This window comes from Salminus brasiliensis, chromosome 23 (genome assembly GCF_030463535.1).
Source record: "Salminus brasiliensis chromosome 23, fSalBra1.hap2, whole genome shotgun sequence".
Classification (NCBI taxonomy): Eukaryota; Metazoa; Chordata; class Actinopteri; order Characiformes; family Bryconidae; genus Salminus; species Salminus brasiliensis.
This window is the reverse complement of record NC_132900.1, coordinates 32032742-32057283: the sequence shown is the minus strand read 5'-3', so window position 1 is coordinate 32057283 and position 24542 is coordinate 32032742. Positions and strand designations below refer to the sequence as shown.

At 43.0% G+C, this 24542-nt stretch overlaps 1 protein-coding gene across 4 annotated transcripts; it reads left to right on the top strand.

Annotated features, from left to right (window-relative positions):
* The first annotated feature begins 3556 nt into the window (after positions 1-3556).
* tgfb1a (transforming growth factor, beta 1a) lies at positions 3557-22994 on the top strand. 4 transcript variants are annotated; one of them, XM_072668680.1, is made up of 9 exons: positions 3557-4214; positions 4357-4621; positions 4715-5671; positions 17634-17900; positions 18731-18814; positions 19254-19401; positions 19612-19762; positions 21445-21555; positions 22245-22994. In XM_072668680.1, the coding sequence occupies exons 3-9, from the start codon at positions 5341-5343 to the stop codon at positions 22290-22292; spliced, it is 1140 nt and encodes a 379-aa protein (XP_072524781.1). In that variant the 5' UTR covers positions 3557-4214; positions 4357-4621; positions 4715-5340; the 3' UTR covers positions 22293-22994. The 4 variants fall into 4 exon arrangements, with proteins under 4 accessions (XP_072524781.1, XP_072524782.1, XP_072524778.1 ...); XM_072668681.1 differs by having other exon boundaries at positions 4712-5671; XM_072668677.1 differs by having other exon boundaries at positions 3557-4101; positions 4357-5671.
* The last annotated feature ends 1548 nt before the right edge of the window (positions 22995-24542 follow it).

The window sequence follows — 24542 nt, the reverse complement described above, 5'->3', positions numbered from 1 at the left end:
TAGCGAAGCTCGACTCGAAGGGGCTCGTTTCAAACCGTTCTTTTCAATGAATCAGACGAATCGATTCGAAGGTTCAACTGAATCAAACTGTACTTTGTGGCCTCTGGGCAACAACAGAAAACGTCTAATAAAATTCCAAACTAACTAACTAACTAACTAACTAATAATAAGCTAATTAATTAATTTATCTTATTATCAAATGTCAGTAATAAAATAAACCTAGTTTATCTTAGTTCATAAAACACCACCCCAGAGGATCCAGGGGGTGAGTATATGTTGCTTGTGTCCCTCATTAAATAAGAAAACACTATAAATCTTATTATTAATGACTTTTAAATCAATTAAACAATAGCAAAACAGAAATGATGCACGTGATACTATTGTAGTTATCTAATATTATGATATTATTCTTTAATAATGTTATAATCTATATGTTAAATTAAATTTACAGACATTAGAATAAGTTCATTTATGTGAAAAATGATAAATGAGCGAAGTATTAACATGTTGTTACAGCAATCATAATAATAATAATAATAATAATAATAATAATAATAATAATAAACTATTTGATTCCCTGTGATTAGAAAATTATCCCTTAATTAATGAGTACAAATACCTTAAATCAATAAAAGATTATTGTAAAGTTAAGATAGGAACATATTTAATTTAGGCACTGCAAAAAAAAGCCCCGTTCAATCGGATGCTCGAGTCATTGAAACGGACAGTTCGAAAGAATCGATTCACTAGGTTCATCACCACGCAGCCTGAGTTAGCGTACTGCGCCTTTACCATAGCAACGCGTACTGTCAACATCCGGTGCCAACCACAGATGGCTTAGTTATTGATCTCTTTTTAGTGTGTAAATGTGTGCAGAGTTAGTATTGTAACTAAATGCGGTTAAAAATAAAGATTAGAAAAATGCTTCGCGGTTCTACAGACCTGGAGAACATCACTAAGGGTGCTGTTGACGCCCCCCCTACTGGACATGCAGGGAATGACAGACTGGCTGTGGGTAAGGAAACCCGCTGGCGCTCATATCATATCATATAGCCATAATACAGCAGAAGCCAGCTTTATCTCTTAATCATACGAGGAATATCTCTCATAAGATATAAATGTCTGCATTTAATCTGGAACAGCTAAAATATGCATTGATATTATCTTAGCGCTAATGATATAGCTATCCTAGCTACAGTACCACTAGAATCCCATAGGAGTGCCATAACAGACATTAGCATCATTTATCTCACAGGTGGCCTTTTCTTATTAAAATGTGATTATTTTATAATAATAGTTGTTTTAATAATAATACTTCCTATAATAATACTTTTCTGGACTGAACTGAATGTCTAGTTTTAATAGTTACACATTTAGATGGCTTTAAATGATGTGAGCTAAATATTATAAAAAAGTTTAAAGGGAAAACAGAGATGCTGGGCAGTGTTCAGTAAGGGTCACTTTACATCTGCCCAACTGTCTCCACAGTCAGGGTTCAGATTCTGCCAGAGGTCATTTTGCCGTCGTTGCTGGCAGGTGTAGTGACTGCGAGTGGCTCTCATAGAGGTGGTGATCTGCTGATTCTGAGCTTTGTCCCCACACTCTGCTGTGAATGTGTACTCTCTGAGTTCTGTCATGTTCCCAGGCCTGACCACCACAATCCAGCTACTGGAAATCCTGCTAAGGAAAGTTTGGTGTCCCAGTGCTTAAACGCTTTTACACATGGGTGTCCTCTGCGTCTGCTGGTGGGAAAACCATCCCGGCTCAGTTGTGGTCATACCCACATACACGAAATGCTGGACTGGCTGTAGGCCCTGGACCGCCCTGACCTGACAGTGACCTCTGACTGGCAGGAGGATTACATAAGGGTTCCAGTTAGTTGCTGGGCCTACATTCAGAAGACATGGGAGGGTTTGACAGAACTGGGCACTCCGAAACACATTGTATGTCCAAAAGTATGCAGACACCTTCTTCTGATGTGGGCTGTGGAGCGGTGGAACTTTGTTGTGTTTTGGATGAGCTGGAGTGACTTTTATCAGTACTTAATCAGTACCCAACCTCACTAATGCTCTTGTGGCTAAATACAGCAAAATCCACTAGGGGGCGTCATGTATCCATGAATCTCAGCATATCTCCACTGATGCTCAGTGCATGTGTTCAGTAAACAATTACAGAACTTAAAATGAATTGTTTGTATGCATTCTGCCTGTTTCTACAGTATTAAAAACATCTACCTTTTACTAACTGGCCACTTTTTTAGAGACCAACCTTATATTATTTTCTCACTTCAGATAGAAGAACATCCACAGATGTTTCTGTCCGTCCTTCAACTATGAGAAGATGTCTTAGCACTGTGAGTCTTAAAGGGAAGTGGAGCTGATGGAGAAAACCTTACTGAGAAAAGCAAACAGACAAAAAGGAAGGAAGCAGAACATTTGCAATTCAAAGAAGCAGCTGATGTTCTCAAAAATACTGGACTGACCACTTCAGAGTCCAGCCCTCAACATCATTAAATGTGTTTGGGATTATTTGGATTGTGAGAAGCAGACAGACATCGCTCTGAACTTCTGACACTAAACTTTGGAGGTGTGGAAACCTGAATCTCCCTGCCCTGAAAGTGAGTAAAGGTAAAGTGTGTGAAATTAACATTACTTAGCGTGATATTAGCGTTAATTGATATTTCCTGCTCCTTGGCTCCCCCTACAGTTAGGAAGTGTGATTCATGCTTTCACCCACCCCTAAAGAACATGCTGTACACATGCATTTCTGGACAAGCTGAGAGAGCTACAGAAGCGTCACTGAAAGGTAGAGCAGCATGTGGACTGAGGGGGTAGAGTAATACTACAGGATTGGACACTAATATGACTCTATGGGTTACGCAGCGCTACGCTCACAGTTCTGGAGAGCGCCGTCCTGCTCGCTTCACCAGAGCTCCATAGTGCAGTTAGCAGCTCTCCGAGCCCGGAGTAGCAGCACTAGAGACGCTGTCCTCCCTGATACAGTCAGTGGAGCAGCACCGTGAATCATAAAAATGCTAAACTCTCAGGATTAGTAGTGAAGTGGGAATTTGATGAGGGGGGATCTGGAGTCGTATCTCACTCCGCTGTAGAGGAGCGTGAAACAAATGAAGCAGCCTGTGGTGTGAGGAGAGGCTCATAAAGTCAACAGAGACAGGGGTCTTTCACAAGTTAGGGATGAGTCTGTCCTGTGTGTGTGTGTGTGTTTATGAGAGTGTGTGCATGTTGGTCTGTGTGAGAACTGTGTCTACCATCAGCACATTTTCAGTGTGTCAGTTTGGTGGTGGAGAGTGTGGTCAGTTTGGCCAGACATCCGTGTCACACACAGCCTATTTACCTGTCTGTCCGGTGTGTGTGTGTAAGAGAGAGAGAGAGAGAGAGAGAGACTTAGAAGTATTGCTCCATTGACTCTGTCACAATCTCGCTTTACTGTGGGCTTCCTGGCGAGTGCAGAGCTGAGAGAAGAGCAGATGTTTCACAGAGTCCGTTAGCCTCATTTCCTGGGCGGAGAGCTCTGCGCTCTAATAGTGCAGTAACAGGAACCAGAAAAAAGCACAGAGAAAAAGAGTAAGGAACGCCTTACACAAATCATTTTGTCACCAGCAAGCTCTGACAAAACAGAGAGCGCAAGAGCGAGAGAGAACGAGAGAGAGAGAGAGAGAGAGAGAGGGGGCAGACAAGAAGGAGTTACTAGACCTGATAAGAAAAACCTCAGCTCTGACAGAGTGAGAGAGAAGAGAGCAACAGAGCCGAGAAGAAGGGTGAGGAGGGCTTCGCACTCCGAATGAGTCAAAGGACATAAGAAAGTGGACGGTGGAGAGAGAGAAAGAGAGAGAGAAGAAGGGAGACCGTGGAAGAGTGCGAGAGGGAGCGCAACCTGATCCCGGGCTTACAATAGTGAGAACCCTTGTAACTCCTGCTCCCACTGCTACTGCCGTGGCGTCCTAATCCGACACTCATTCACTGGCTCTTGTCCTTCCATTTCTCTTCAATTTACAACTTGAGTGTCTTGGGAGATCTCCAAGATCCATCTGACTGGTCTTCAGCTGCAAACCTAAGAGGACATCACTTTCCATGCCCTCAGGTTGGTGTGAAGAGTGTGTACATGTACTGGCTCTGTTGTCAGAGAGAGGCATGCAACCGTAATCAGGTCTCTTCACTCGCCTTGGGGGAGGACGACAGCTGTTGAGGGTTAAGGTACTGTCCATGCTTGTCTTCTAGAGCTTCAGATTTGCTTAGCTGTAGAAGGTTGCAGGATGCCCTGCTTTTTGTTAGCCTTTAGCAGCTCAGTATTAGTGCTCATGTTCTCTCTTCCCCTTTGCTAACTGGTTGTCTACAGGCTGCCGGGGGAACCTATCTGGCCAGCAGAGGAAGCCAGGGGTCATCTGATTAACCTTTGGTGAGAAAAGCCTAGGACAGCCTCTCTTCCTGTACTGTTGGGGGTGGACACAGCCTCCTTTTTTTACACCCGAAGTTACTCGGTGGGCAGCTGTGGGACAGCGAAGCGAGCACCTTTTCAGAAGCGACCTGTCAAGTGGCGAGAAGCCGGAACAGGTCAGAAAGGAAGCATCAAGACGCAAGGGCAAAGCTGAGGACCAGAAGCCGTAAGCCGCTCACTCGCCGTGCAGACTTGCCGTTGTGTCTGGACAGTAGGCTTTAGGCGTCCCCTCATCCGTACACTGTTTTCTCTTCAGCAGAGCCAAAGAGCAGCAAGGGTCTTCAACATAGACACAGCAGGGAGACTTCGGATCACGGCCAGACCCGTGGACTCGAACAAGCGACCCTGTGTGTGCCTGCCAGCAGTGAGACAGCTTGTTGAAACTGCACTATAGAGAGTCCGAGAAACACTGAAAGCTAGCCAGTCCAGCTTATGTACTGAATGACTGGATGTGTGTGTATGTATGTGTGTGTATGTCTGTGTTTATTTGCCTCTGAGTGTGGATCTGGCAGCGTTGCCTGTGCTTGTACCCTGGGGAGCTTTGTGTGAGTCCACCTTCTGAATAAGTGTATGTGTGGGAGTGTGGGAGAGACAGATCGCTCCATTTGTCAGCTGTACACACACACTCACACACTCCGTTCACTCTCTGGGCCAGAAAGCACACTTTAAGAGAGACTGCATGCTGGGATTCCCCTCTATCAACACACACACCGGCTTGTGTATTGACTCTATTATTTCCGGTGCTTTCCACTATACCGTCAGTATTATTATTATCACCATCAGGTAGCTTCCTGGCAGCACTACCAACCTTGACTATTCCATCGCACACCTGCCCTCAGTACACCCCGTACCAACCAGCTGCTTATCCTTCAGAAGCAAATCACCATGAGACTCTTGTGTCTAGCACTGGCTGCACTCTGCCTGGGGGCCACAGTGGATTGCATGTCCACTTGCAAGACCCTGGACCTGGAGGTGGTGAGGAAGAAGCGCATCGAGGCCATCCGTGGGCAGATACTCAGCAAGCTGCGCATGGCCAAGGAGCCCGAACCCGAGGAAGGAGAAACGGGCACGGACATCCCTGAGACCATCATGTCGCTCTACAACAGTACAGTGGAGCTCAGCGAGGAGTGGAAGAACAAGACAACCCCTGACTTCCTGCCCGAGGACGAGGAGGAGTACTTTGCCAAGGAGGTGCACAAGTTCATCATGACACACAGTAAGTACCCAGTAGGGATCGGAAAATTGATACTTAAGGTAAAGGTTCTATACTCATTAAAAAGTTTCACAGCACTGCATGTCCAAAGCAAGAACCATGTAGGAACCTTTATTTTGAAGACTGTGAGACATTGGGTCTGCTAGGGTTAAGTATTGATGAATTCAATGTTGATGCTTTATGCAAATCACACAGATTTCAGTTTTTTGGGTGCAGAAGGAGAGTGTTGGTATCTATGAACTGATCGATACTGAAGAATCAGTTCTTACATGAAACATAGTTACACCACATACTTCTAATTTTAATAAGCAGAAGAAGATGTGTAAATATATTTATATGAAATTTCAATCAAGGTACATTGCTTGGTATGAGGTTGAACCTAAACCTCAGAGGTATTGCCCATCTTTGGTAGCCAAAATGTGAGCTGAATTGAGGTGAACTGGGTTTCAGCCCTGATTTCTGGATAGGCTGGGTTAGAAAGAGCCACAGGAGTTTCAGCTGTTATATCTCCTCACATCTATGGAGAGAAGAATGTGGGAGTTGACTACTAGAATCCGGTAGCAATTACTGGTGATGGTGGAAATGAGAGGAGGGCAGGATACGTGTGAATGTTTGGGGGTATTTAAGGACTCGCCATTTGGAAGTGGTGCCTAAAAGGAGCCCAGTCACTTGTTTACCCTGTCATTTCTGCTCCATGCCAACTCTCTTTTTGACCTACTGCTACTGCTAGAAACCCTGTCTCGTCCTCTATTGGCCATTTTGAGAGTGGTTTGTTTTTTTCCTTAGAAATAAACAGATGATTTGAATCAGGTCGGTTTGAGCAGGGGAATTACCTAATTGCTCTGGACTGTGCCTCTTTGAGAACAGAGCTGAGCTGCATTTTATAACATACACTGTATGGACAATAGTATTGGGACATATGTCTTAATCACTGAATTCAGGTGTTTGATTCAGTCTCATTGCCAACAGGTGTATACAATCAAGCCCCTAGCTCTGCAGTCTGTCTTTCTTCCACACATCAGTGAAAAAAGTCAGCTGGTGAAATCTCCTCCCTCCTAGATCTTCCTCCATCAGCTGTGAGTGGTGTTATTATTGAACAGTGGAAGAGTTTAGGAGGAACAGCTCACAGAGAGCAGCTCAGCCACCGAGTGTCTGTCAGACCACGTAAAGTTACAGAGCGGGGTCAGGGCCAAGTGCTGAGATTAGAGCAAATGCCCTAAAATGTAAATGTAAATGTTAAATAGTAGGGAGAGTTTACAGTGCCAGCTCACTAAGCTCCAGCCCTGGTCAGCAGCAGCACATACCGTGCACCTCATAAGAACAGAACGCCCTGTGTTTTCTATATATATATATATGTATATGTCAGCCAGGTCATGGGAATTACTTGATTATACCCTTCCTTCCCAACTGAGGAACTATGATGCCTAGCATATGATGCATCGCACCCAAGACTGGTGGACATTCGCTCCTCTAGCACGTGCTCCCTTCTCTTCTTCTTTTCTGATCTTCTCAGGCACCTTCCATGCTTTGAACTTCACAGGAACTCTGCACCAGCATGGAGCGTTTGCTTCCATGTGTTACTAATTTCTATTACTAATCATGCTCTCACCTCTGCGTTCAAGCGCTGGGCAAAACATCTAGCGTCTTTGGCATCTGTTTGTTTAATAGTCCTGGCAGTTCCAGGCCCACGTTTCAGTTTCTTTGGGCATGGAGAAGTGCTCTCCCACCTCGTGGACCTGCTGTTAGTGATTTAGGCCCATCTGTTGATGGGTAAATACTTGTTTTTTTGAACCTCGCCACCCGCCTTCTTTTTATCACCCCTCTCCTCTACTCCCTTGAACCACTTCAAACGAAGGAGACATTAACGTGAAGCCCTTGATCACAGATGTACAACGACGAACAAAGGCACAGGAGACAGGGCGCTTACTTAAGCTCCAAACTGTCGACAAAGAGGGAAGCCAGAAAAAAATAATAACACTGTGGGGTGAGATATGAGGGTGAGAAGAAGGAGGAGGTGGACAAGCAAGATTCCCTCAATTCCTCTTTTCTTCTTATCTGTTTTGTACCTTTTTGTCTTTTTCGCTATCCCTCTAGGAGAGGGGGTTTCCCGTAACTTGATCGTTGGCCACCTTGGGATCTTTCTTTCTCTATATATGTGTGTGTGTGTGTGTGTGTGTGTGTGTGTGACAAAGTACCAGGAAGGAAGGCTGGTAGTGCCTTCTGTATGAGTCAGAATTAAGCAGTCCCATGGGTAAACGATGAATTTCCTGCTGACAAGTACACCCAGGGATAAAAATCATATCTCCACTCAGCTTCTGCTTTCTGAATAAGTATATAAAAATGTTGCTGTCACACAAAACAAAATCCCCAAAAGAAAAAAAAAACTTAATAACTTTTAATGGAAGTCAATGTAAAAACATTTTATTCCAAGTCATTTTGGAGCATTTCTATTGGTCCATTTATTGTGATTTATTTTTTGACACAGTAAAGTGTAGCACACAAGATATAGGAGACATTAAGCCTTTTTCACATATGAAGTCCGAAAAAGTACCAAAGAATCAGATCCGCAGTTTCCCTTTTTCCGTACAGCCAGAGGTTTTCCTTGTCCGAAATGTTCCATGTTGTTCAGGCAAGGGACGGCGCCTGTGTAGCGCACTCATGAGGTACGGCATGACCCACTGTTTTTTCAGAAAATTACCTTCTTCATCTTTTCACATGTGCTCACTCTGACATTACCCAGACTTTGTTCTAGCGGGCTGTCAGAATAAAGTCCAGTAAACTGATTTGAACATTTGCGTTCACACATACAGCTCCTCTGGGTAGTGTCCAGGTTACCGAGAGGGGCTTATGACGGGGAGAGAGAGAACCAGGCCTTCAGTTTGGTTCATAGATCCCCAAACTGAAACAATAAACAAGGGTTAAACAACACCTCTTTTTTGATCATGCAAATGTCTACTAGCCTCTCTACGGGATTCTAGTACTATGTTAGCTCTAAGCTCAGGCGAGGTACCGTTTTTGTGGCTGTTCTACATAAACCATGAACATTTGATGCATAAAAAATACCATATTTTAGCCCGTATTTGATCTAGTCCTTATTCTATTGCTGTTTTCTAACAGTTACCTGAAACCCACAGCTCGTGTTCACAGAAAGTGAGGGATCCAAGACTTTCCAGAGGCCTGGAGTGACTTTTCTTTCTCATTGGTCCCACCCACTGGAAGTCAAAGCATGATTGGTTGACTCGGTTTTCATTTTCTAATTGTACAGATAGCTAATGTGAGCTCACATAGCTGTAACTATGGTAGTAATAGGTAGATACACTATATGGGCAAAAGTACTGGGACGCTGATCTTTTATTCTACTGGCAGTGCTTCTCTACAGGGACTAGAAAAGCTATGTGTGTACATCTTTGTCAACAATGGGTGCAACTTAAAGTAATGGAATGCATTCAAGGGGTGTCCACAGACATTTGGACAGATAGTGTAGGTAGGCTGACGGTAAGGATGTAGTGGATTTGCAGTATGTGTGTGTGTGTGTGTGTGTGAGAGAGAGAGACAGGGCTTTGTCAGTTGTCCCATCGCAATTAAAGTCACAAGGCCCTCCACTCACACTCCACATCTATATCCATTACCAAATAAGTGCCCCTCTCTCCCTCTCTCGAGCTACCCAGCTCAGGAATGTATTAATTCACACTCTTGAGAAGCGCTGGCTACTGCAGCTGAAGTTTAGCGGAATGTTTTTTAGCGAGCACGGTTCTGGTACTTTGCTAGCGTTCACGAGAGCAGTAAATTCTTTCCCATAATGACCTGAAGTTGTTTTCATTGTTTTCCTCATTACTCGGGGCAATCTGCTGTTCCTTCCCATCTGATAGGCTTCTTAATTGCTGTCTGTAGGGGGGGCACAAAACACTTTATCACCTATGCTGTTCCTCATTAGGAGGTGTGCATACGCTCTCTTTCTGCCCTGAGACAACAGCCAAGACTGTGCTCTACTTTCATGCTGCCTTGCTGACGGCATTCTTTTAACCCCCCCCCAACCCCCCGACTTTGGGTTTATTATACATTTATTAATCTTAAAGAGCTCATGTCATGGAAAAATGAATGTTCTTGAATGTAAACACTGTTAAAAGTTTGACAGCTTGCTTTAAAACCACTAGGCCTCTTTCACCAACCGTTACTTTCTCCAGTGTTTCTAATAGGGGCTGTGTTGGAGAGCGAGGCCTGTTGTTTTTATTGTTTTTAGGATGTCACAAAATAGTTATGCCTCTACTGGGCTCCCAGCAGTTTAGCAAAGGGTTATATAGTTATATATAGTATATATATAGACTCCCTTTTGAATGGGGCAGAATATCGGGCGACCAATAAGAAAAAAGGTATTTACATATATCGTAAGTAAGAAACACTTTTAATACAGCCAGTCCAATTCTAGGGGACAATGACAGGTTGGATAATGGCCAAGCGAAAATAAATTGGGTACCAAATACAAGAAAAATATATGTCTCATTATTCAGTAAAAGAATTAGCTTCACTATATAGAGTCTGAAGTCAGGTAGTCGGATGATTACCACCCTACCTCATCCCCAACTCCCGGAGAACACAGTTCTTCCACTGCTCCACAGCTCAATGCTGGGGGGCTTTATTATACCCCTCTAGCCCACGCCTGGCATTAGGCAGCATGGAGCCAATAGATCCATGCATCCATGGGTGCGGACCTATATACTGCATAGGGGGTTACACTAAAACAACTCCTAAAATTTACCCTTTTGCCCTCCAGGACCTCGGAACAGTTGCCCTGTCAGCAGTCCTAGTAAGGCTCCATTACCTCGTTCTGTAATTGCACATAAAAACACTTCTAATTAGTGCGTGTTTGACTGTTGCAGTGCCAGCTGAAGGGCGTTTCGGGACGAGTCACAGAATATGAAGTGACTTCTTCTGATGTACGTCATCAGAGCTATCTCTATTTACTGTAGTTAACAAGTTGACTATGTTTAAAATGCCCTGAGGAGGTTTTGTCTGCATATGCATATCGGACGACTCCTTAAGTGGTGACTGTACGCTAGTGCACTTGCTCTGATTCCATGCATACCAGTGGTCTTAGTATTAAAATTCCATTCTACGTAAGAATAGATAGCCTGAAATAGACATAGTCCAGATTTCGGAAAGGCTGCTGGTATGTTAAAAGGGGGGCCCCCAAGTGTGTGCTGAGAAAGGATCGTCTCTAGAATGTTGTGAATACAGGCCATATGGACATACTACACATATGCACAGCTTGTCTAGTCCCTGTAGAGAAGTACTGCCAATAGTATAAGACTCTCCAGGCATGGGCTAGAGGGGTATAAAACCCTTTAACATTGAGCTGCGGGGTAATAGTGGAGCTCCATCCAGTACTTTTTAGGATGAGTTGGGGATAAGGTGGGGTGACAATCATCCTACATCATGACTTTTGTCTCTGAGTGCAATCAAATCCTCACAGCAATGCAGAAAGTCTTCTTCTCTGGACAGTAGAGACAGTTACTCCAACAAAAGCAGGATCCGCTCTTTTTAATACCTTTGATTTCAGAAAAAACAGTGAAAGAGCAGGTGTCCCAATACTTTTGTCCATATAGTGTATGTAGAGTGAGAGATGATGGCAGAAGTAGAAAAGGGTGATTGCCAGGAGGAGTTTAAGCGAAAGAGGGCTGTTCCATTAGCCACCTTTCCGCAGTCTACAACCTCAGGCCTCATAACAGGGTAATTACACTGCCGCCGTCCTGCATGGATAAACATTGCCTCGACACGCAGATTTCTCTCCTACAATCCGCTGTAATTGTCAAAGTTAGTTAGCGCCTACAATTTGCCATGACTCACTGAACTAGCATGGCTTGGGAGGCCAGGGTACATCTGACAAATTCAAGCTAAAGGCATTATAGTGGCAGTGTTTTGGGGCTCTAGGCTGTCAACGCAGTGACAGATGACACAGGTGGAATCATCATGCTAATGCTTAGGGATTTTACACTGAAAAACGTCTGATCTATTCAGCGCCCGTCCACGACACGTTTGTCCTGATTGGGAAACAGCTATAGATACATAGCAGCGCCCGTGGAAAAAGTCATAGAAGACAGACAGCTTTTGTTCAAGGGCACGTACAGCAGCTGGGTGGAGGGAGTTTTGTGTGTGTGTGTGTGTGTGTGTGTGTGTAGGCCCACGTTCAGGTAAGCTCAGGACAGCTGTCCTAACAGGCAGAGAGACAGGCCTATCATTACAGACGGGCGCAGCCACGTTCCAGCAGGCTTAAATACCAGCCTCCAAAGCACACTGCTCCATCCATCCATTCATCCACCCACCCATCCATCCATCCCTCTCTCGTTCCCATGAACTCCATCGCCCCTTTTTCCCAAACGGCCCTCACAGACTGCACTGCTCTCAGCAGAATGTATTTCTGGTAAAAGTCTGGTAAAGCAATCACAGTTTTATCATGAGCAGCCAATTGAAATGGTCCAATAGTACTTACACTATATTGACAAAAGTATTGGGACACATGTTCATTCAGTGTTTCTTCTGAAATCAAGGGTATTAAAAAGAGTGTATCCTGCTTTTGTTGGAGTAACTGTGTCTACTGTACAGGGAAGAAGACACACTGTGAGGATATGATTGCATCTCCAACCTAATCCCCAACTCCACAACTCATCCCAAAAGTACTGGATGGAGCTCCACCATCATCATTCCAGAGAACACAGTTCTTCCACTGCTCCACAGCTCCTCAATGCTGGGGGCCTTTACACCCCTCTACTAGCCCACGCCTGGCATTAGGCAGCATGGTGCCAATAGGGTCATGTTTATTTAAGTGAAAGGACAAGCCGTGCAAATCTGCGTCAGTAATGGATGCCACCCGAAGTAGCTGAATGCATTCATTAGAAAGGGTGTCCACAAACATTTGGACACATAGTGTCGATTCTTTCTGAGTGCAGCCTTTATTGGGTGACTTCTGCAGGGTCATCTACACTGAGTTGCACTGACGTGACTTTAGAACATTTACACTGTAAAATGACACTTACCTCGCCTTCAGTAAAGACCTTATCTTTTCAATATGACACCATTTGAAAAAACCCTTAAGGCTATTTTCCATCACTAGACAAGAAAATATTTAGAATTACCACATGCTGCACGCAGTAAGGCTTGAAACAGAAAACGTCCTTATAGGGGGGATTTCCCTTTTGCGAGGCTAAATAATAAATGCTTATGTCAGAGTTTTAGCGCTACACTCAAAAATACAAAAACAAGCGATACCTTCTCATAGCATTAAAAGACCTCAGTGATTTAAAATCCATATAAAAAGAACCATACCCCAAGACATTAGCCCAGCCAACACACCCATGTGGGGCTCACATGGGTGGGACATGGACTATGTGAGTTCCAGGGGGGCTTTGGCTCTGAGTGGGTTTGTACATGTGTTTTAACCTGAACCCAGTTGAGATTCCCAAATGGGCCCTATGATTACAGCCCGCAGTGATGTCATATGGGTCCAATCCAGGACCCATGTTTAGTGTACAGCCCAGATAGGACCCATGTTTAACCCATCCTGGTCCCATCACTGACCCTGGTGGGCATCCAAATGTGGGGCCAACATGAAACCCATAGACAAAACTTTCTGGTTCCCAGTTGAGCTAACTATACATGGACATGTTATCTAGGAGGCTATATGCTAGCAGCTGTAGCAGCGGAATGCAATTAGATCCTCACAGCAATTCTCCTCATAAATCTAGCAGAAAGTCTTCTTCTTTAGACAGTAGAGACAGTAACTCCAACAGAAGCAGGAGAAAGTCTTTTTAACAGCCTTAATTTCAGAAGAAACCAAGAATGAGCAAATGTCCCAATACTTGTGGCCATATAGTGTATGTAGCATACAGAGATCACTCTTTGTTTATTTTATTTTCAGTCAAACAAGCCATGAAGTTTTAGTGTTTGTTGTTTAGTGTTTATAACAGCTTCTGTTCTTCTCTGGAGGCTTCACCCATTCCTTCAGTGATGGGGTCTGAACGCTGGGGTGGTGGTGAGTCCACTGTTCTGAGAACACCAGCAGCTTCTTTGGCTGCGTGTTTTTCAGAGCGTCTTGATCAGCTCCACATCCTCTCAGATCCACTGCGTCATCTTCTCACATAGGAAGTATGGACACAGATGTTCTCAGATCGGAAGCGAGAGTGAAGCTTGATTTTCTTCTCTCTCTCAGAGAGGAAAGCTGATGGGGTAATTTTTTGGTGGTTTACAGGTTTCGCAGAGCTGTCAGATGTTTAATGTTCTTTGAGTCTTTATCGGACTCTCCTGATTGGGAGTTTTGGAATCTTTGGAAACTGTTTTTCCTCTTCATTTCCTTTCGCCTTCCCTAATTCTATTTCCCAGAAGGATACTGAGAACGGGGTGGTTTCACCATTCCTACATGAATGTAAAAAGGAATTGTGAACAGTAGCAGTGTGCACTGTAAACTAGGGCTGGGCGATATGGTAAAAATACTGTATCACGATATTTAAAGACTTTTTTCATGATACACGATATTTATCACGATACATGTAATCACAGACAAACACATCAGTATCAGATTCTTATAATCTACTATTCAGATCCTCTCCTGTACTGAACACTGCTCTTCATCTAATGAACCCTTCAGTCTAATTACACTGTTAGTAATGAAACCTGCAGCTGATCAGAGTTTATTAACACTAACAGTCTCCTCCATATGATTAGAGAAGCTTATTATTATCACAATAACATAATTTATCACAATATGATCAAATATTGTTATATTGCCCAGCTCTAGTTGTTTGAACTAATAAATAGATATTCCCACTCATTACTCAACTATTTTGAGTTAGTTGAACATTTGTGGTCATTTTGTTCATTCAAATGGGATCTTTGCGTGGTATCAGCTTTCTATAATAATTGTGTTGAGTTTAGTGACTTTAGTGTTTACTGCATAGTGGTTGACCCATGCAAGTTTAAAACCACACTGGTGTTGGATGCACTGACCTCACAGTTTTGCTGTTTTAATAATAAATTCACTGATCTGAAATCTTGAGAGTGACCAGTAGAAGAATGAATTGTCCTCAAGTGTATCTCTACCTTTACTCAGGTACAGGATTTACAGTCTTTTGTCCTCTTCTTTCGAACATTGAGCCGCTTCATGAGGTCAGAGTCACAGAGGGAGGCTGGTGAGGCCTTCAGACACACACACGTTTATGTTGGTGTTTATGAAGTGAACGAAAATTGCGCCATCTGAGTTGCTCAACAGAAGACCTCAAGGAGCCACGAGTGAGCAGAAATGTAATAATCCAAAATGCTGCAAGATGTGTGATCGTGTTTGTTTTAGCGTGACTTCTTCTTACAGCCGATCAAACCAAGATGTTTGTGATTTATAGATTTTTATGAAGGACAGCTTGGAGCAGAAAGGTACGGCCTGTGCCTACTGAGTGTGTGTGTGTGTGTGTGTGCGAGAGAGAGAAATTAAGCAATAGATTTGTCATTTCAGAGTAAGACAGGCCGGGGCAGAGACGTGTGTTTGGGGTTTGGCAGAAGTGGAGCTTTACTTCACTCCTCCGTGGGTTTTTACCTTTTGCAGTGCGTCCTCCGTCCTTCTGACTCCGCTTTCCTGCCACTGCTTCACTTCACTGAAACAGGGCTTCACTGATTTGATCTCATTTAAGTGTCTACATCATTTCCGCAGAAATGACAGCGATTGCATCACCACGTTTATCTCCAAGTTTACAGACTTTAGTAGCAGGTAGAACTGCTGTAGTGTCTTTTATTGATGTGGAAACATATTTGCAGTAAGTAAATTCAGTACGTCACTTTTCTTTCTTTCTTTCCTCCTCCTGTCTCTTTTCCTCTCCACTGTCCCCTCATGTCACTATTATGCAACACCAGATGCCCTCAGGACACTGAACCCCACCTCCCTGTTTTTTCTGCTTAGGCAGCATTTTCTCTCGTTATTTCTGGGGCTGGATGTTGTTAATGTTCAGCTGGCAGAGCCTCGACTGATTCCTGTTTCTAAATGATGCTTTTTTCGATTTCAATTCCTGCTTCTGAATGAAAATGCATTTAATTCTGATAGCCTGTGTAGTGTGTGTGTGTGTGTGTGTGTGTGTGTAATAACTAAAATAACTGAAGTTATTAATATGCTAATCAGCCAATCAGCAGCCAAGATGCTTGCACTTGATATTTTCTTTACTTCAGAAAATATTACTGTTACATTTTATCCTACATTAGTTTGAGCCCACTTGCCCTAACTTAATTACCTAGTACTGAGAAAAGTACTGAAAACTCTACAACTTCTTGTTGCATCCACCATCAGTTTATATCTGTGATATTATTCTCTTTTTTTAAACTTAAATAAATAAAATCAATAACATTTCATTTTTAATTAAAGAAAGATTTCAGTTATTGCATTTAAAAATGTATACATATATTTAAAAATAGAATAAATACTACATAAATAAAAATGTTTATTATAATACATTTTGTTTAAATCAAAAAATATATATTTACATAAATAAAATGAAATACAAATAATGTTTGGGTCACTCCAGGAAAACTTAATTCAATTCCAAGCTGGAAAAAAAAACATTTAGCTGTTAAACATGGCGGAGGGTCATTTTCAAGACAGGGTTAATTTTTTATACTTTTAAACTAGTTTAAGTAGTTTGGTACCCTAGTTATTATTGTCCTTTTGAATTTTTCTTTGTAAGAATCTGCTGACACGGTCACTGCTCATAATGCTCCGCTCAGATGTCTGATAGTGCCTTTCTTAGTAAATTACATGTCCCCGATACATGCACAATTAACTGCAAGGGCTGCAGAGCTGCACATAACTGTAATAAAGAAAATTGCACGCTACACTGAGCAGGTGGCACGTACGGACGGTGGCGTCTGCTGTACTATCAGAGTCGCCGCGGCAGGTGCTTTTCATTAGGCCTTTCATTAGGCCAGCTGCATGTCCAGCAGGATGTGTATCACCCTCTCTTCTCTGGTAGCTCTTTGTGGTTGTGGGGAAGTGAATCAGACACGGATTCATAATTATTTGCAGCAGTGCCTGATGAAAGCCGGTCCTTGGGACTCGTGTGTCGTCGCCTTTATGCTTTTTGGTGCTACTGTGTCAAGAGGATTAGCTGAGAGTGGAGCAACTCAAGTCATCTGCGTTACATTACAGAGCAAGACCTTCAGATTATGGAAGCACTGAAACCATTTCTCCACAGCCTCACAGTTAGAGACGTGTCCATAACATGAAAGTCTGCACCCTTTACTCAACAAACATTTGACTAAAGTATTAGGACACCTACTGTCCAGGGTGAGAACTTGATTGCATTCAGTGACAAGAGCGTGACAACTATTCAACTGGATGGAGCTCCTCCACCATCACTCCAGAGAACACAGTTCTTCCACTGCTCCACAGCTCAATGCTGGGGGACTTTATACCCCTCTAGCCCATGCCTGGCATTAGGCAGCATGGTGCCAATAGGGTCATGATGTTGATCTGCTCCAGAGAGTCCTATTCTATTGGCAGTACTTCTATCTCTACAGGGACTAGACAAGCTGTGTGTGTGCATTTGCACATCTGTGTCAGCAATGCAGCTCCACAGGACTAGTTTCCAAAACACATCAGACCTGTTTAGATGTTCCTGTGAGAACTTCTGAAGCTGGAAATTGTTGTGGGAAAGCATGAAGTCTTCTTCTGCTTTGTGGTCTTCAGTTATGTTAATGTTCAGAGTGCTCGGCAGCTGCTTAAGAGAGCCCGTGGCTGCTGATTGTTGGGACGAGCTTTGAAGAGTTTTTATAAAGCTGTGAAATTTGCTAACGATGACTGGACAAGCCACAGCCCTAACAAGCTAATCAAGGCCTGAAATCCTGGTCAAACGTATCTGAGAGTTCAAATCTTTTTTGCTTGGTGCTCCTTGTGATGTTGAAGTCTGGATCTCTCTCTTTCCTGTTTCACTTCATCTAGCTGATAATCAATCATCGCAGCTGTTCTTCAATATGACGGAGATGAGGAACAGTATTGCGGACTACAGGTTGCTGTCCAAGGCCGAGCTCAGGCTGCGCATTAAGAGTCCCACCATCGCCCCCGGCTCAGAGCAGAGGCTGGAGCTCTACCAGGGACAGGGGGGTCAGGAACACTACCTAGACTACCATATTATCTCCAACGAGCTGGACGACCGCTGGATCTCCTTCGACGTTACGGCCACGCTCAGATCTTGGCTACAGTCTCAAGGTTAGTGAACGCCTGGTGTGAAAATATAACACAACACTGATGCAGCAGAGGCATGGTATTGTACAGGGTGCTGGGGTGAGTGTGCCCGGCACAGCTGTCGTTTATTGGTCTAATGGTAGAACAGTATGGGCTACTCAAGCAAGTCTCAGGGAACACTGTTAAATTAACTCCTCATGCTCCGTGACTTTTATTACACCCTAAAGATTACTAATCGGTAACTACATGCAAAGCAATGCAAACTGGCTGTGACCGGGAGTTTTTCCTAAGTTTAACAGAGGGGAAAAAGACCACCGGTGGTTCTGCAGAGTTTAGAATTAAGGTTTGGAGAAAAAGTGAGATAGAAAAAAAATAAAACACTGACATCTGAAAAGCCAAGTGTTTCATATTTCATACATATTTGAGGTTTTGAGACCTGTGCAACATCAGTGTAATAATTTAATAAATTAAATTAATAACAATAACAAATAATATAATAAATGAAATAAATATTAATTAATTATACAAATAAGAAGAAAATAAAATAAAAATACTGGTGTATTGTACACCAGAAAAATACATACAGATTTCTAAGTTTAAATGGCCTGATTAAAAATGTAAAGGCAACTCAGAGTTTGTGGACACCCCTTCTATTGAATGCATTCAGCTATTTTAAGTTGCAACCATTTCTGTGTAGTCTAGTCCCTGTATAGAAGTACTACCAGTAGAATAGGACATTGAATAAATACACCATGACCCTATTGGCACCATGCTGCCTAATGCCGCTGCACCGCTGTAGGATGTTGTGGTTTTAGTGAATGTTAATTTCAGGCCTCTGTGTTTGTGTTGGGAAGGAGCGGAGAAGGAGCAGAACTTCGAGCTGAAGCTGTACTGTGGCTGCGGGGAGCCTGAGCAGACGTTCAACTTTCAAATATCAGGTTTGATCATTCATACCCGGTTTTTATCTGCCGTGTATAGCACTGACGTCATCACTGTCCAGTGAGAACCTCATGATGTTTTTAGACTCTCAGTACATCAACTTCTATTAATTTGCCATTTTTTAGATGTTTTTTATGGAAGCCCATTCCTACACTATATATTTATTATTATAAGTACATTGATTAGTTATTAGTTTTAGATAATATGTCATTATTTCTCATCATATTTGAGATTTTAAGTGGTTGGAATTGGAAGAAGTATCACTATGATAGAAACAGAATACATTATATATACAATATTTTAAAAAATACTGCCTGTAAAGAGGGCTTATCCTTACAGAAATCATAACACGCATAACACCAAAGTATGAGATCATTCTGTTGTGATTTGTGTAGGTGTGTCCAAACTTTTGCTAAATGGCTTTGTGTGTGTTCCCAGGTGTGCATAAAAAGAGAGGTGACAGAAGTGACCTTGCTAACCGTATGGTCAAGCCGTACATTCTGGCTATGTCTTCCCCATCTGACGGCAACACCCACGTCTCCACACGCAGAAAACGCTCAACTGGTACTGACGAGGCCTGTGACGAGTGAGTGTCTCTCCCTCTCTCCCTCTCTCTCAGTGTTTGCTTATATAGTGTAGATTGAAGGCCTGATTGTAGCCACCATGTTTCTGATGTAGGACCACATAAATCCTTCAGAAACGTCACAGATTTCACACTCGCGCCACTTCGCGTGAGCACAGTGTGGGGTAACGTCAGCCACTCTCACCCCTTTTCCTTCACCCATTTTTCTAACAGGAAAACCGAGACCTGCTGCAAGCGGAAGCTTTACATCGACTTCCGGAAGGACCTGGGCTGGAAGTGGATCCACAAGCCCAAAGGATACTTCGCCGACTACTGCATGGGCTCCTGCACCTACATCTGGAACACTGAGAACAAATACTCACAGGTAGGAAAACATCTCCTCTCCAGGATCCACGTGACCGAAAGCCTCTGAGCAGTCCCTGATGAGCCGAACACGCAGTCTCCAAAACAACATTCTTTTTTTCTGTTCCTTCCTGCCTCGCTCATTTCCTGAAGTCATTTCCCGTCAGAGGCATTCCTGGGGCAGGCATGCGCAAAGCTGGCTGGAGAGTAGTGTTTGGTGTAAATGTGCGACTTGAAATCTGGATTGTTTTCGAAGTTGTGGACAGAAGAGAGGAAGCTGAGTACCTGAGTGCCGTCCCATGGCGGACATTACTGGAAAATTTGCTGATGGTTTTCCAAAGCTTTCCAACATCCTTAGTTATAAAAAGCTCTTTTGTGTGTGAAAGGTCGTACGCCTCAGATGTCTCAGAGTTGTAATTTGGCATTTTGCTGTTACATTACATTTAAATTATAGTAAAAATTGTATAATTTAGTCATTATTTACTTTTCAAATTCAAATTTACATTGTATACATAATTACATTTCTATCTGTACTGACAGATTTGCTTCTGTGCTTGAATTTGAAAACAACAAAAAGAGCATCTAAAAGGGGCTGATTAAAAATAATAACATTTCTGCATAATTAAATAGTTAATATGTGAGCAAACGGTTATGAAAACACTGCCTGCTTCATGTTAGAATACATTTTTTATGTTTTTAATATAGAGTTACATGCAGGGCATTTTGAGGTAAACTAGTCCCCAAAGAAAACTAGTATTCTTTCTGATTTAACACTTTTATTTAATCTTGTTATTATCAGGATTACATAAAACACCTCAGATTATAAAGGCTGAATTTGCATTGACTTTGACTGTTACTATCAGCACCACTGTAAGGCTAATCTCAGTCATTTTCTGCACTCTTCACTCTTCACACCAGAACACTCTAAATGGTTTTCTCACATTTAATGTTAATGTATTTAAATTGGGTCAGAGTTTCATGATGAATGGACTAATAGAAATGCTCCAAAATGACTTGGAACAACATTTTCCTCCTCCTGTAAAGTTGCACAGGTTCTTGTGTCATACATAGTGAAGTTAGAGGATGATGGATTATTTAGTCAGTGTTCGGTGAAGAAGTGTGCGCCACAAGCCTAAATTCTTCAGCTGATATCTGATGATTGTTCATATAATGGTTCTCCAACTGTCTTCACTGTATTGGCTATTTTATTGAACAGCCCAGTTTTGGATTATATACACTGCTTTCTATTCATGAAAGTAACAGATGTCTATGGAAATATTGTAAAAAATCTTGTTTTCAGAAAAGTTGCTGAAATAATAGAAGAATACAGTCCCCTGTGCACAGGTGAAGGGCTGATTAGATAAACTAGGCTATACTGATAAACTGTTAAATTGTTTTCTTGTATTTTTTATATTACTGGCCTGATAAATAGCTGTAAATATAAGACTGCCTTTCTCAGAATAATAAGAGTGCAGGTTCACAGTACTGTAGATACACACTGTATCATTTCCAGCTGCCTGTAAACAAGACTGGTACTGTAGTGCAGTAGTGTTTACTGTGTGAAAAAGGTTGACACACTTGCATACACACACACACACACACTCTGACCGCTGATGCCTGTTGCGCTTTCTCTGGCCTAAACCATGCAGATGGAACATGTCTGATATGAATCTCTGTGTGTGTGTGTGTGTGTGTTTCCTGCAGATTTTAGCCCTGTACAAACACCATAACCCTGGTGCATCTGCCCAGCCTTGCTGCGTACCTCAGGTCCTGGATCCTCTTCCAATCATCTATTATGTGGGCAGACAACACAAGGTAAACATCTCTGTGTAAGCTTCATTTTGAATTACCAGAAAGAGTTCCAGAGGAGGGCTGAGAAAAGTGTGCAACAAAAGATAGTTTACAGTCAGTAATTGCAGGGTAATTTGGGATAATCAGGGTAATCTGATCCCCCTCCCCTCACCTTCTTACATGCTGTCCTTATATCTCAGTCAAGGGAAGGGTCCAAATCTAATCTCAACACGAAATGTGAGGGCAGAAAGCTCCATTTTAAAAGCAACACTGTTTAACTCTTGTGTTGCCTTAAGGGTCAACAATGAGCCTCCACCATGTTTAAAAGCAGAGAAAACACCCTAAACAATCTATGATGTATAATGTCAGGCGTGGGCTAGAGGGGTATAAAGCCCCCCAGCATTGAGCTGTGGAGCAGTGGAAGAACTGTGTTCTCTGGAATGATGAGTTGGGAGTTGGGAATAAGGTGGGGTGGTGATCATTCAACATCCTGACCTCACTCAGATCCTCACAGCAATGCTCTGCTCCGAAATCTAGTAGAAAGTCTTCTTCTCTGGACAGTAGAGACAGTTACTCCAACAGAAGCAGGATCAACTCTTTTAATACCCTTGATTTCAGGTGTCCCAATACTTTTGTCCTTAAACTGTATATGCTGTATCCTATCATTATGTGATGAGATGTTCTGAATCTTCTGCACTGTCTGTTGTGTTCAGGTGGAGCACTTGTCCAACATGGCGGTTAGAAGCTGTAAGTGCAGTTAAAGTGGCTGAAGTTCATCTTCGTCAACGCCTTGCGCTCCTCTTTCTCCCGTAAACAAGCACACACACACAGCCGACACACACCTGGATAGAATGTCTCTGAGGGAAAGGAGGGGATGAAAAGATTGGCAGGACTGAAACGGACAGACGAAAGGAAGGAAACCGCAAGAGGACGAGGAGAACCACGCGGCAAAGACCAAACTCCAAAGCAAAGCCATTCTCGAAGACTTTTGACTTTTTGACTCACAGCTGCCTTCTACCCTCAACTCCTCCATAAGAGATCACCAAGGACAACATACCATACTCCATTACAGATTATGCTTTATTTTATTTGTAATCTTCAACTACAGTAGTATATTTCCATTAATTTATTGCTGATGGTAAGTTCGGATGTGTTGGCATTACGCTATGGTGTCCAGTAGAGCTGTAAGTCATGAAGATTTGCTGGTGCTGTTGATAAGAGCACAAGTAACATTGGAGGAATGTGTTTCCAAAGAGAAATGAATGTGCGTACAAGAGAAGACCAAGAAGAACTTTGCACTAAGTCATGCTAAGAATAGGGATTTGGGGAATGGGGGGGTGGGGGGGTAAGGGATTCTGAAGATTATCAGTGGTGGACTGGAAAGGCCACTGACCCGGTCCATACTACTACATTTGAAAAATATGTTAAGACTCACTGTTGCTCTAAAAAGCTTTATGCCTGTATTTGTGTGTTTGTGTGTGTATATGTGTAAATACATAAGTGTGTTGGGGAAGGGGGGAGGGAGGGTGGCTGCATGTGCCTCTGAGGCATCTCCAACAATTGTTCTGGACAGCTGTATGCAAAAGTGCCCTACCCATAAAGGGACGTCACCTTGACTGGAAGGTTTAGCCCCATCACTCGTTGCCTTTGTCCGGATTTGCATGGCCCTGTAGGCTATCCCATGTGATAGGAATAGAACCGCCCAGCAGTCTGTGTGTTTCCGAGTGTGTACTGTAAGCGCGTACTTTGTGCTTGTGTGATACTGTATCTACACAAATGCCCTTAAAACTTCCCCATGCTCCTTATCTGAAGTTCACTTGCAAGTGTTGCTCAACAGAAAACTCACTTGCTGACAGTCCGACAGTGGATCATTCCTCTAGTTGTTACTTTAAAATAATGACAAAACCAGGGAAAATGTGCTTTGACCGCTAACCAGCTCAGATGGAAGGTGGACATTGTAGAGGTTAGCTGCTCTACAGTGGGCCGTCGATTGCCCTGTACGCTCGCCAGGAGGCGTCCTTCCCCTCTGGCATTTATGGCCTGTGGGGGCACCACTATTATGCTGTTGGGAGGCTCTCAATGTGCAAGAAGTCTGTTCTCTACACATACAGCAAACCCTGTCCAGGGGTCGTCATAATGATCTGGGCAAAGGGTGGTAGCTAATTGGACATTGAGTGCCTCCCAACGGCACGCCGGTGGTGTACCACGGGCAACTGATGCCAGAGGGGAACAACGACTTCAGCACAACCGATGCTCCGCTGTAGAGCAGCTCTATAAACATCTATAATCCTCCGTCACCTACTATAATCCACACCACGGCGTCTCGCTAGCGCTATCCAAGCCACACTGCACACTCTGTTATACAGGTAATAATATTCTGATATGATTGTGTTTATCTTTACGTTTTAATTCCCCAGCTAACATCAGTGAGAGGATTTAACAGTAGTTAACATTAGCTGTCATTTGCTAATGGAGTGGTAACAACTGCCACATGTCCCTTGGCGATGTGCTCATATTTAAGCCCTGGTGTTCCAGAACTGTTCATTTTACTGCCCCGTAAAAACATAAAAACCATACAGTTGGACCTGTGAACATTACTAATACCCAAATACTGATTTCAGAATATTTGAATACTGGCACATCAAACAGGTAACTAAATACTTGGGTGTCTGTGAACGTCCCTAGTAATAAGAGATCAACAGCAGTATACTGTAATATTAATAGTGTCATTTACTCTAAACTGTCCTTCCATTTCCAGAGTTTCCAAACTCCAGCAGTTAGTCTCCCTGTGCTAAAATCAGACCATTTCATTTTCCTTCAGAAATCAGTTTTTAACCCCTTACTCTGCTCTATTGTAAGAAGGCGGGGCTACACTTAGGAATGAAGTGATTGACTGACAGAAAGAGGCTGGTCATCTGCAGGACCTGCATGGCGTCCTCTCTGGTCAGTACATGGAGGAGCTGAGCTGTAGAGGAACTTACATGAGCTGCACTTTTACTGTTGGAGTGTCC